The sequence below is a fragment of the Myxocyprinus asiaticus genome, chromosome 19 (genome assembly GCF_019703515.2).
Source record: "Myxocyprinus asiaticus isolate MX2 ecotype Aquarium Trade chromosome 19, UBuf_Myxa_2, whole genome shotgun sequence".
NCBI classification, from domain to species: domain Eukaryota; kingdom Metazoa; phylum Chordata; class Actinopteri; order Cypriniformes; family Catostomidae; genus Myxocyprinus; species Myxocyprinus asiaticus.
Genome location: NC_059362.1, coordinates 25,378,843 through 25,391,587, shown reverse-complemented (window position 1 = coordinate 25,391,587; position 12,745 = coordinate 25,378,843). Strand labels below are relative to the sequence as shown.

General features: G+C 37.7%; 1 protein-coding gene across 1 annotated transcript; it reads right to left on the bottom strand.

Annotated features, from left to right (window-relative positions):
• Window positions 1-4,791: 4,791 nt before the first annotated feature.
• Window positions 4,792-8,010, bottom strand: ccn2a (cellular communication network factor 2a). Its single transcript, XM_051645393.1, has 5 exons — window positions 7,675-8,010; window positions 7,168-7,384; window positions 6,557-6,808; window positions 6,153-6,364; window positions 4,792-6,025 (listed from the first exon to the last, which is right to left on the bottom strand). Exons 1-5 carry the CDS (start codon window positions 7,726-7,728, stop codon window positions 5,729-5,731), a joined length of 1,032 nt encoding a protein of 343 aa, XP_051501353.1. The 5' UTR covers window positions 7,729-8,010; the 3' UTR covers window positions 4,792-5,728.
• Window positions 8,011-12,745: the final 4,735 nt, after the last annotated feature.

The following is a 12,745-nucleotide window of genomic DNA, read 5'->3' as shown; positions in this document are numbered from 1 at the left end:
GGATATGAGAAGTAATCCAAAGGATCATCTGCCATTGTTTTCCAATATGCTTTGTCCTGAAGAAAATATTCAAGCTACTGCTTTATTGAATAATACCATAAGGTAACTTTGCCTTAAATTATCCATACTCTCTGTTAAATGCCCCTTCAAGGCAGCTTGCATTAAGAAATATTTTTATCAGCCAAACCATTGAAAGATATTCTGTCCTGTTTTGTAAAAAGAATCAAAGCTTTTTTTTTCTTTTGACTGCTGTCTTTATTCCCTCTTTTCTCTTTATTTATATACAGTATTTCAATGTTACTGTCTTTTGTCTATACCAGGGAATTTCAGCTTTATGGCCATGTTATGGTTTTGGGCAGAGATTGCATTAACCCCTCCATCATTCTGGTGTACATACATGATCCTAATGTGGAACCCCAAATACAAATCAAAGATATGTATGGCAGGTGTGACATATTGCAAGATCCAAAACAAATGAAAATAAATAAATAAATAAATAAAAAAAAAATCAATATTTTCAATTACATTTTTAACTTTCAATTTTCTTTCAGAACATTTGAACTGCAGTTTAAGCTATACTCTTTATCCACACACATGATGGCTTGGCTCTCCTCGGGGGATGCATGGTACAACTATGATGATGACCCTGAGAAGCCACCTTTTGAGATGTTCCGAACTAAACATAGACATTCCATAAATCATTTGGTGTGCTATGTTAATACAACAAAAGAAAAGCCTGAAGATGGTATGTCCATTTACATTTACTAGGTTTAGAATATTTTGAACAGTAGGTTTTTATTGCTAATATAAGTCTTGTTTGAGGAATTTTGCAAGGCAAACAGTTACAATCTTAAAATCTATAATGATTTAAAATTAAAATGAGTCCCACATTAAAAGTATGTTACTTTTTTCCCCTTCACTTTTTGCAGGCCCATTGATGATTTTTGAAGACATTTCTAGTACCAGACCCTTCAATATGAGCTTTCAAGATGAAAGAACCACCCTCTGGCCTAATGACTAAATCCAATATGTTTCCTGCATTTACTGTATGTCTTTTGAAATAAAATAACTGAATTCATTCAAATGGTTTCAGTTTCAATCTGACTGTGTTATTAATCTGACTAAGTTTAAAATAAACCTTGAATTTAGACTGACATTCTAAAAGTTATATACTTATTATTATTTTAGATGTGATCTTAATTTTTACATTTTATTATTCTAGGTATTCTGAAACTGTACTCTCCAATTATATATATATATATAGTCAACAGGAGCAGGCAGGTGTCGCTGACAGGCTACCCCATGCTTTCTCATAACTAAATGGCAATTTAGTCATGTGAATAAGTCAGATAATAAGCCCGAAGCTCCATAAATCATGGGCCTGGTCACAAATTTGCAGTAACACCTCGTTATCTACTTCAGATAAATGATTTCAAAGAAATTCAGAATACATGAAGGTTAAACAATGTATTTGCCAGCAGTATTAAAACATTTCAATTACAAAATTAAAAAATAGTATTAATTTAACCCATGAATTAGAACCCATCTAGCTGCAGATTGTAGCATTTGAATCATCCAGATACTATTAGAGTCGGACATTATTCCATCAAGTATCACTAGTCAAAGGGCATTGGAATTAAAGGTGGATTATATCCACTTTCACTTTGGCACATGTGGCGCCTGTTTAGATTCACTTTCACATCTGAAAGTGAGTGGAAATTTATAGTAAAAAGAACTTAAATATTGATCTATTTCTCACCCACACTTATCATATCGCTTTTAAATATATGGATTTAACCACTGGAGTCTTATGGATTACTTTTATGCTGCTTCAGATTTCTGGCCACCATTCTCTTGCATTGAAAGGACCTACAGAGCTGAAATAAAAATCTTTGTATGTGTTCAGCAGAAGAAAGAAAGTCATACACATATTAGATGGCATGAGGGTGAGTAAATGATGAGAGAATTTAGATTTTTGGGTAAACTATCACTTTAATTGAGCTCTGCCTCTGTCATATCAATATGATGCTCTTGTTTTCAACCAAACGTTTCCCTTTTTCATTACTATAGTTGAAACACTAGATGTCACTCTTTCTTCATAACTTAATTGGTTTGTTACAGAGAATCCAGTCTAGATCCTTGAGCGAGAGTAATGTGTACAGGTTTAGCTATGCTGTAAATAATAATAATAATAAATGTCTTACTAATTTAGTGAAACATTATGAAAACAGACAAGTGCTGACATTTTAGAGGATCCTTACTAGTAAAAAGGCTCATAAATCAGCCATAACATTTTTTGTTTTAATTCTGATGTGCACTGGTTTGTGTGAGGGTTAGTTTTAGGGGTAGGGTTAGGGGATAGACAATATCATTAGCCTTGTATTAAATCATTGGAAGTCTATAAGATGTATTAACTCCCTGCTGAAAAGACTAGCCTTATAGGAATATTTCACCTAAAAATAAAAATTCATCATTAACTTTCATGCCATCCCAAATGTGTATGACTTTCTTTCTTCTGATGAACATAAATTAAGATTTTTAGAAGAACATCTTAGCTCTGTAGGTCCATACAATGCAAGTGAATCCAAAAAGCATATAAAGTCAGCATAAAAGTAATCCAAAGACTCTAGGGGTTAAATTAATTTCTTAAGAAGCGACATGATTAGTGTGAGTAAGAGACAGATCAATATTTAATAATTTTTTTTACTCTAAATCAAGTCAAGTAATTTTTATTTGTTTAGTGCTTTTCACAACACATCATTTCAAAGGGGCTTTACAAAAAATTATGCTTATACAGAAAAAGCTGTAATGTAATAATAGTGTGGTTTAAAAAAAACAAACAAAAAAAAAAACAACAATTATAGAAAATAATTATATTTAGACCCCCAGTGAGGAACACAAAACTCAATAAGATGTTGGTTGATGGAAAAAAATAACCTTTGGAGAAACCAGGCTTACTGTGGAGGCCAGTTCACCTCTGGCTAAACAGCATAAATATAATGCCAGTATTAGTTATTTATGTGTAGTACAAGTCAAGGTTTAAAATTAGTAAACTAAGTAAGTGTTAGGTGCCAATGTTTAAACAAAAAGCTTTTGTATTAACTTTAAATCTCCACTTTCACTTTCACATTCTTCTTTGTTTTTGGGGTTTCACATTTTTGTGCATATTGCCACCTACTGGGCAGGGTAGAGAATTTTCAAAGTTCTGGCCACCATTCACTTGCATTGTATGAACCAACAGAGCTGAAATATTCTTCTAAAAATCTTTGTTTGTGTTCAGCAGAAGAAAGAAAGTCAAACTTCTGGGATGGCATGAGGGTGAGTAAATGATGAGAGAATTTTCATTTTTGGGTGAAACATCCCTTTAAATCATTGAAAGTCTCTAAGATGTATTCACTCCCAGCTCAAAAGATATCCATTGAACATAGCCATTGAAGTTAGTCAAACAGCGTGGTCTTACCTGCAGGGTTGGGAGTAACGGAATACATGTAACAGGATTACGTATTTAAAATAAAAAATATAAGTAACTGTATTCCACTACAGTTACAATTTAAATCATTGGTAATTATAATACAGTTACATTCAAAAAGTATTTTGATTACTGAAGAGATTACTTTGCATTTTATTGTCATTTTTTTAATTTAGTCCTTTCAGATGGAAAACATTTATACATATAAATGATGCGATCCAAAGTGCATTTGAACAGCAGTGAAACACTTTCTTATGATGTGTTACATTCATACGAGCAGACAGAGAAGTAAGTTTGAAGTAAGTTTGGAGCAGAAGAAATAGAAATAAACCTTGTGTAAATTGTCAGCTTTACGCTAAGCTAAAATGCTATTTCTACATGCACATGTTATCAGGCACGATCATATTTTTTTATCAAGAAAATTCACGTTGGATCATAATTTCTTTTTTCTAGTAAGACCTTTGATATTAGGGCAAAAATTGTATTCTTGATAATAATTTTCATATTGTTTTCCTGTAAAAATATCTAAAAATCCTTAAAACAAGATTAATTAGATTGATCTTGTTTTAGAATCAACACTGCATAAGATATTTAGGTTTTTCAGAGAATGCATTTTTAACATGTGTATTTAGTCTTACTGTACTGGCAGAGTTTTTATAGTCGAAACAAGTGAAAAAATCTACCAGTGCTGAAGAAGTAATCCAAAGTATTTAAAATACATTACAGACCTTGAGTAATCTAACGGAATACATTACAAATTACATTTTACAGCATGTATTCTGTAATCTGTAGTGGAATACATTCCAAAAGTAACCCTCCAACCCTGCTTACCTGTGATGCTGGTTGACAAAGGAAGTCTTGCTGGTTAACTTATTTAAAAAGCCTGCAAGGAACACTAGCATTCCATGCCAGGGACCAACATCCAAAACATTACATATGCTCGTGACCTTCTTTTTAGCAGGTGTGTGTGTGTGTGTGTGTGTGTGAACACATCTCTGGACTTTAATATTGTGTTTAATTGTGTTTAAATGCATGTTTCTTGTACCAGTTGTATTTCTGTTTATGTTATGAAAAAGCTGTGCACACCTTATTAGCATTGGAAATAAGCATGCCTATAGAATCTGTTTTATACATTATGTGTATGTATTGTCTGTCATAGGACTGTGTGTGTGGTCTTGAGGATGATGGATCACACACATTGCAACTGTGTGGTCAGCAGTAGTGGTGTAAAAATGGCATTTTAGTATGAACATCAGAGGCCCTTGTGATGACATAGTGGTGTGCATGTCTGGTTAGGTAAAATGACTCAAAAAATAGCAATGTTTATATAAAAAATAGAATATTTTATTTAAAACTACAAAAGTGAAAACATGTAACGTTTTGGTCACACTTCTCAATAAAATAATGGACAAACTGTAATAAGAACAGTCAAGTCAGCACATTAAGCTATCATTAAACATAGTGAAGCAAGAAAATAAGAAAGACAATTGCTTTGAATTTAAATTAACTTAAGCTGTACAAAATATGTACAATATTTACAGCTTTCAAAAAAATAGATACTGTAATTAAAAAGAATGAAGCTACAATTCATCCAGTCTTTTTGACAGGGGTACTGACGCTCTCCTAACAGGAGGAGCCAGATAGTCAAAGTCAAACACTCAGTGCTATATCAACCTTCATAGTTCTTGGCCAAACTTCATGTCTTTAGTTCAGCTCAAACTCTGAGTTCATAGGAACACTGACAAAAATGAACTAAACACAAGAGCACATAAGTTACTCTCTGTGTCTTTCTCCTTCTCTCAAAGCTGCCATCCGTTAAACTTTTTCCCATTTATGATCTCAGAGTCTGAATCTGCCCACCACAGTTTAGGGGAGGGGCTTGCTATCATATGCAAATCAGCAACATTGGGCGTCACAGAGTCGGACTATAGTGCATTATTGCTTTTTGGGGGCGTCCGAACAGAGCCCGGTTATTTTACAATCCCCACCCCCTAGCCTTTACCTCTATGCACTTTAAGGCAAGGTAGCCTTAGACATCCACCATGACAAAATTAATATACACATATACTGTAAATCAATGTCCATGTACAAGATACAAACACATACACACAAACAAACAAACAAAAAGACAAAATAGATAACCGTAGAAAGACAAACAAAAGTACTTTGTGCTGAGATATGAGATGGATATCTGTTCGATTCAAGTGGACAGTCACTGGATGGATATTTTTCAGCTCCACATTATCAGTCTCTCTTCTCTTATGCCATGTCACCACCCATCTTCTTGTAGTACATGGACTCAAAGATATCATTTTCCCCGGGGCAGTTGTAGTGGCATGCGCAGGTCTTGATGAACATCATCTGCTTCTTCATGACTTGGCCATTGGGACACTTGAACTCCATGGGCAAGGTGGTGGTTCTGTGGGGTGTGCAGCAGCGTCCATCTGTGCACACGCCACAAAACTTAGGCCTGTAAGACTTGGTAGTGGTGCAGCCGGAAATCTCAAACTTCATTGGCTTGGAGACACGGGGTGTGCGGATACACTTTTTCCCTTTCTGCAAAGATGACAAGGAAAACAGAAGCAAATTTAGTCATCATGTTCCATGTAAACAGGTGATGTCATCACTGTGTCTGAACTTGATCAAAACTGAGCTGTGCTGTGATTGGTAGGTTGCTGCTTACCCTAATTCTCTCCTCCAAGTGCGATTCACAGGGGCGGACCATGCAGAGACGGGACTGCTTCTCCAGACGGCAGTCGCGGTTGTCATTAGTGACACGGGTGGAGATTCCCAAGCCACATGTTTTTGAACATGCGCTCCATTCTGTGGTCTGAACCAGGCAGTTCTCTCTCATCATGGAGAGATCAGGCCCATATGTCTCCTCCTCTCTGTAAGCTATAACAAGCAGACAAGACATTAGTCAACACATTCCATCCACTACTATGTCATCATACTCTAAACTCTTGCTGTAATTCAAATAATGACATAACTGCACTGGTATTCGTTTCAGCCACTCTTACTGTAATGGAGACCATTACTGTGTCTGTATATGTGTGAATCATTTAATCACTGGTCAGGAATGCTTACCCGCCAGAACTGAGCCCACAAAGGTGTTCTGGTGAGGGGAGTCACACACCCACTCCTCGCAGCACTTTCCTGGCAACTTCACCCGGCGGGGCATTGGGCATTCAGGGCTGGGCAACCTGATGTCCATTCCACAGAGGGGCACACAACCCACGGCACCATCCAGACATGTGCACTGGTATTTACAGCTGCTCTGGAAGGACTCTCCACTGCGATACACCATCCCACCAAACACACAAGTGGCACCTTCTCTGGCTATTGAACAGAGACAGAAGATAGATTACAACTATGATCACTGAGCTGTCACCAATGTCCTATTATGCTTAAAGGGTTAGTTCACTCAAAAATGAAAACCTGACATCAGAATGTTGGGGACTGACAGACTCAGTCACCATTCACTTTCATTGTATGGAAAAAATATGCAATGAAAGTGAATGGAGGTTGAGACATCTCTTTTTGTGTTTCACAGATGAAAGATAGTTATAAGGGTCTGAAACAACATGAAGATGAGTAAATGATGACAGAATTTACATTTTTGGGTGAACTATCCATTTAAAATGGTGGGAGCTTTGTATGTGGTTCAGTATGTGCATGAGATGTAAAAGACTTCTCACCTGTGCAGACTCCTATACGATGGTTGCTTGGGGATCCATAATCACAGTAAAGGCCTTTATGAGGGTCACAAACATCCCGCTCAGTGCAGAGCTCACCCAGCTGCTTGGCACACACCCTGCAGCATCCACAGGAGTCTGGCACCAGGCTCACACCAGGTGGGCACTGGGGAGATACATCAGGGCACTGGCATTGTCCACTGCACTCCTGAGCAACAGCCTGGAGAACAAGACAAATTGTTCTGGTTCATCAAACAGATTCATTTGAGACTTTGTACATTTGCCCAATAACAACAGAAAAAGGAAATCTTTTAAATGTGTTTGATAAAAATAAAAAATAAAAAAAACTGCTTTGAACAGAGAGCTAAAGGCATTCTGTGATGTAAAGCTGTAAAGATATAACCTGATCACTTAAAAGACATAGAATCCATTTTATTCTAAAAATACATACAGTAGTATATATTAAAACACAGCAACTTCATCATCATGATAGTGGTAAATAGAACTTACCCAGCTTAGGAAAGATAAGCACATCAGATAAATCAGGTTCATTCCAGAAAACATTGTGACTTCTTCGTCTGTGTTCTTCTTACAATATCAAAAAAGAAGTATCTGGTTTTGGGAATCTCCAACGTCTTGCTTGGTGCAGAAGTGCAGTTTTCTCTTCAAATCTGATCGAGCTGATCTCGTTGTGTAGTCTGTGAATCCAGTTCCTCCTAAAAGTGTTGAAGGAAAGCTAGAGTTTAGCTTCGGTAAAGAGTTTAGGCTGAGTGACTGTTGCTTCTCTCAGGAGGACTCGGAGTGTTCTGATTCTATGGCAGCAGCGCAGCTACCTTTATACACAGCGAGCTGCGGTGGACTGCCTCCACCTCAATGGAATGCTGGATAAACATGGGCATTCCTAGCATTCTTTCCTAGTTTCCTGCCCGCCCCCCTCCACTCCCCTCTCCCCCTCCGTTAGACCTGCACACTCTGCCATCCTACATTCCAGAGCTGTCACATATCAAAATAAAAGTGCAGTTTTGGCATTGCCTTGCTTTTGCTGTGCTTGGTTGTGGTTTAACCGATTTGTTTTGTTGATGGTTACATGTTTTTCCGATTTAATAAAGCCAAGTTGGCTTTTAACTTCTACTGTCTTGTTCTCTGTATAACAAGGTGATGACTGATAGTTAAGGATAACAACTGTATGGCAGGTGAGCTTCAATTACAGACATAATTTACCCAGTAATGAAAATTGTGTCATAATTTTCTCAGCCACCATTTACTGTCATTGTATGGGGGGAAAAAAATACAATAATAGCCCTTTAAGATGATGAGCGAATGTAAAACAAAGACCTCTGGGTTATGTTAACTTACATATACCATAGGTCTGGATTTTAATGCTAAACATACTTCTTAAAGGTGAAGATGCAATTTCTGCACCACTAGTGTTACCTCTTCTGGTCCCAAAGTGTGAAAAAATGTACTCCTATTTATTGAAGATCAATTGAGCAACACAATTAGAGTGAAAAGGAATGATAAAAATTTAGTTTTGATTAAATTTATTTATTTATTTTAATTTCTCCCCTTTTCGCCCCAATTTGGAATGCCCAATTCCCACTACTTAGTAGGTCCTCGTGGTGGCGCGGTTACTTACCTCAATCCGGGTGGCGGAGGACAAGTCTCAGTTGCCTCCGCTTCTGAGACAGTCAATCTGCGCATCTTATCACGTGGCTCGCTGTGCATGACACCGCGGAGACTCACAGCACGGGAGGCTCATGCTATTCTCTGCGATCCACGCAGAGTCGGAGTTCCGACTCGGAAAGCCGGAGTAACCGCAACAACCCTGACTTCAGAATCCAAAATGGCTGCTCAGCGCATCAACAGTAAGTGAAACAGTAGTAATATATTGTTTATTAGCACTTCTGTTTGTTTGTGTCTCAATAAACTCAGTGGTGCACACAGTATTATCCAACCTCTATCTGTGGACATGATATTTCAGCATTATCTGTGCAAAATACCGCTTTTTTATGTGTTTTTATCGACTGGAATTGCTAACGATGGCTACTTCCACCACCCCGTTTGTATTCTGAAAGAGCAAGCAAAGGTTTGCCTGGACCCGTCCATCTTGGTTTTCCAACTTGTGTACTGGAACGCGGTCAACTCGGGTGTGACGTCATTCCCAGCTCCGACATCCGACTTCCGAGGTAAATGGAACGCACCATATACGACATATGACCAAAGTCTTTCTAGCAAGTCAGTCCACTGGTGGCCATCTTTGGAACGCTCCTGGTAAGCTGTTTCCAATCATGAAAGTGCAGCTCCTAACTACTTGAATGGGGAAAGACCTAAACCTCTAAAATGGTTGGTCAAGATTACGATCAAAGAACATATTTAAAATTAGTAGTAAAATATGACAACACTGGAATCATAAATTGTGCTTCATCTCAGATTACGAAAAAAAAAACAAAAAAAACATATTGCTAATGCGCATGCACATTCTCGAGTTGACTGACAGGCTATATTTGTACCTAAAAGGTGATTGCCTCTTTTACATGTGAGGCGGGACTTCCTTTCTGCATCCACTGACCATTGGGCATTCCAGTTTCTCCCATTCATTTTAATAGAAGTGGCCTGTCTCTGCTAAATAGTCTTTTAGACTTTTGTCATAGTATGTGACTAAAATTTTAAAGACTGATCCTCAAGTGTTTTTGGAGTAGGTAGAAAATCATAAACAATAGCTTTTCTCAAAGTTTAAAAATACTATCACGAATGCTGACAAGAAAAAAGTTTGAGCCAACATCACCAAAGTTCCTTTCAAGGCAAGTCAGTCCACTCTGCATGGTCTGCAGCCATCTTGAGAATGCTGTAAGGCAGGACTTCCTTTTATTAATTCGCCATATTGGGTGTTCGAATCTCTCCCATTCATTTTAATACAAGTGGTCCATCAAGAGCTGAACAGAACAGACTCTGATATCTTTTTTGGGAAACGCACCCCTGGTCGGGATGTTCAGACAAACATTGCATTGTTTACATCAACCTATGATTGTCTTATTTCTCTGCATATTAAGCTGAGATAGGAGAAAGTATTTTAAATGACACACGCCGTTAATAATACTTCACACCGAAGTAAACACACATAATTATGAACACTATTATACTTAAATCAACTTAAATTAGGGATAGTTCAGCAGTGCAATTTTTGCACAGCTTACATAAGTTTCTTGTGAAGCTGGAACAATTTGATTGGGGCTGGATTCATGGTGTTTTTCTGTAATTCTACACGTTCACCTGGCTAATAAGGTTTAGTCAGCTGCGTGTTTTACAGTGCAGGTGCGGTAAGATTCTATTTTGCTCCTTCAGACAGCAGACAGAGGAAACTAAAGGGCAGCAGGAAAGCGGCTAGACTTCAGCATTTGTATACATTAAAAAAAAAAAGGATCTCCAGACTCCCCTTCTCGCTCTTATGAAAGGGAGCACTGCCTCTTGCCAGCCGGTGAATCGGAAATGAAAACTCCCAGAGAAAAAACGGGAGGTGAAGGAATGTTATCCCCCTGCCAGCAGACGGACTGTTACTACATGCAAACAGTCTCAGAGGAAGACTTGCCTTATATGGGAATCTTCACTACAGGCTCTTGTTCCCCCCCCCACCCCACCCCACACACACTCTCATTCTCTTGTCCACACTCTTTCCTTCTGGTCTGGAAACAGTGTTGCCTGTGTGCAGGATTGTAATGTACCCAGTCTGTCAACAACATCTCATTCCAGCTAAGCTGAAACCTGCCAGCCAAGCACCAACCCCCCCGACTCTGTGTTGCACACTGTCAGTAATTAATGATGTGCTGCATGTATGTTTGTTCATGCAAGTGTCACTGTGGCCAAGCAGGATGGACCATGCCCACAGTCTGGTGGTTAAATAAACATAGCTCTGTGTGTGGCACAATTCAGGTGTAAGTAAGAATCGCATTCTTACCTTAGTGCGCTAAGCTCTTTTAGTGCCTACATTCCTACCTCAGTGAAGCAGGGATAAATACTTTCAGCTCTGATAAACTTTAATGTCACGGTTTCTACCTCCCTAGGAGGATGAAGGAAGACTGAAATTTTACCTCCAACAGTACAACTATTTCAGAAACAGCTTTCTGCCAGGTCTTTGAAAAGCAATACCCCCCGCATACAGTTTATTTAAGATGGCACACTGCTCTAAAAGCTGACTGTGTCATAAAACAGTTGGGAAGGGAAAAGGTAACTGTTTGAAAAGTGGGACGTGGATAACTGGCTTTAAAAAGTTGACTGTAAATGATGACCTGACTCTAAAACTGGTAGGAGTGACGTGGGCGGCAAACAGGACTAAATTTGGTGAGCTAACACACTGTGCGTGTATCAACCACTGAGACAGGTCAAAGGTCAATATCTAACCATGTAATGGAAAAGACACCAACCATTTAGGAAATGAAAGACTGTTGACAGAAGTCACTGGGGTATGTGGTCACATAACTACATTTTACTTTCCTCCCAAGAGGGTCAGAGTTAGGAGGCCGGTGGGTGTTCAGTGCATAATTTGAAGGCTGTCTATTGTTCTCTAGACAAAAACGAGCAAAGCCCAAATACTTAGAGCTGTTTTCTGGCTGCCAGGAGCAATTTTCCAACATCCCATTTTCATTGTCTGGACAGTTCCCAGATCAGTTCATTTGAGCACTCAGGTTACCAATGTTCAACCAAAATATGCTGTCTATGTAGCATTGGTATTTTCTACCCAAACCAAAGACTGAATCTTTGTTTTGGACTGGTCCTTTGTCTAGTCTAAAGAGTTACTGGGCCCTTCCACAGAAAAAAAGGTGGATTTTTGAAACTGCTTGAATAGAGATCATGCAACAACATAATTGAGCAGAAGGCTAGAATGATGAAAAACAGAGCTGCTATAAGAGCACTCTCAGTCTATAGTACTTAATCAGTAAGGGTTTTAAACGATAAATGTCTCCCACACTCAAAAATGGTTAGTGACTTGATGCATCTATAATTTCTAGCTGGCTATGTAAAATGTTCTGTCAATGAATGAATTTGAGTTGTGGTGACAATATTATTATATTAACGTTATTATATATATAACATTAGTTAACAACATTAGTTAACATGAACTAACAATACACAATACTTTTACACCATTTATTAATATTGGTTAATGTTAATTTCAACATACACTAATATATTTTTAAAAATTGAAAGGTGTATATGTTAACATTAATTAATGCACTATGAACTAACATGAACTAACAATGAACAATTGTATTTTTATTAACTAAAATTAACAAAGAATAATAAATGCTTTAATAAATATATTGTTCATTATTAGTTCATGATACCTAATGCATTTACTAATGTTAACGAATGGAACCTCATTTTAAGTGTTACCAAATAAAAACATATTTGTGCATATTTAAACAGATTTTTACAGCAGTGTAATGTTTTTATTTATGCATTGAGCAGGTATTTTTACAGAAAACAACTTGTCATCAAGGTAAACATTTTATAAGTACTGTATGTCAAGTCAAGTCAACCTTTATTTATAGAGCACATTTAAAACAACAGAAGCTGACCCAAAGTG

Bases quoted from the DNA above. Each gene is read 5' to 3' on its own strand.
- ccn2a (XM_051645393.1), bottom strand. From the start codon at position 7,728: ATGTTTTCTGGAATGAACCTGATTTATCTGATGTGCTTATCTTTCCTA. The intron at 6,809-7,167 runs GTGAGAAGTCTT...TCTGTTCAATAG, and splicing joins TCGTATAGGAGTCTGCACAG to CCAGAGAAGGTGCCACTTGT. The intron at 6,026-6,152 runs GTAAGCAGCAAC...TCATCTTTGCAG, and splicing joins ACTTGGAGGAGAGAATTAGG to AAAGGGAAAAAGTGTATCCG.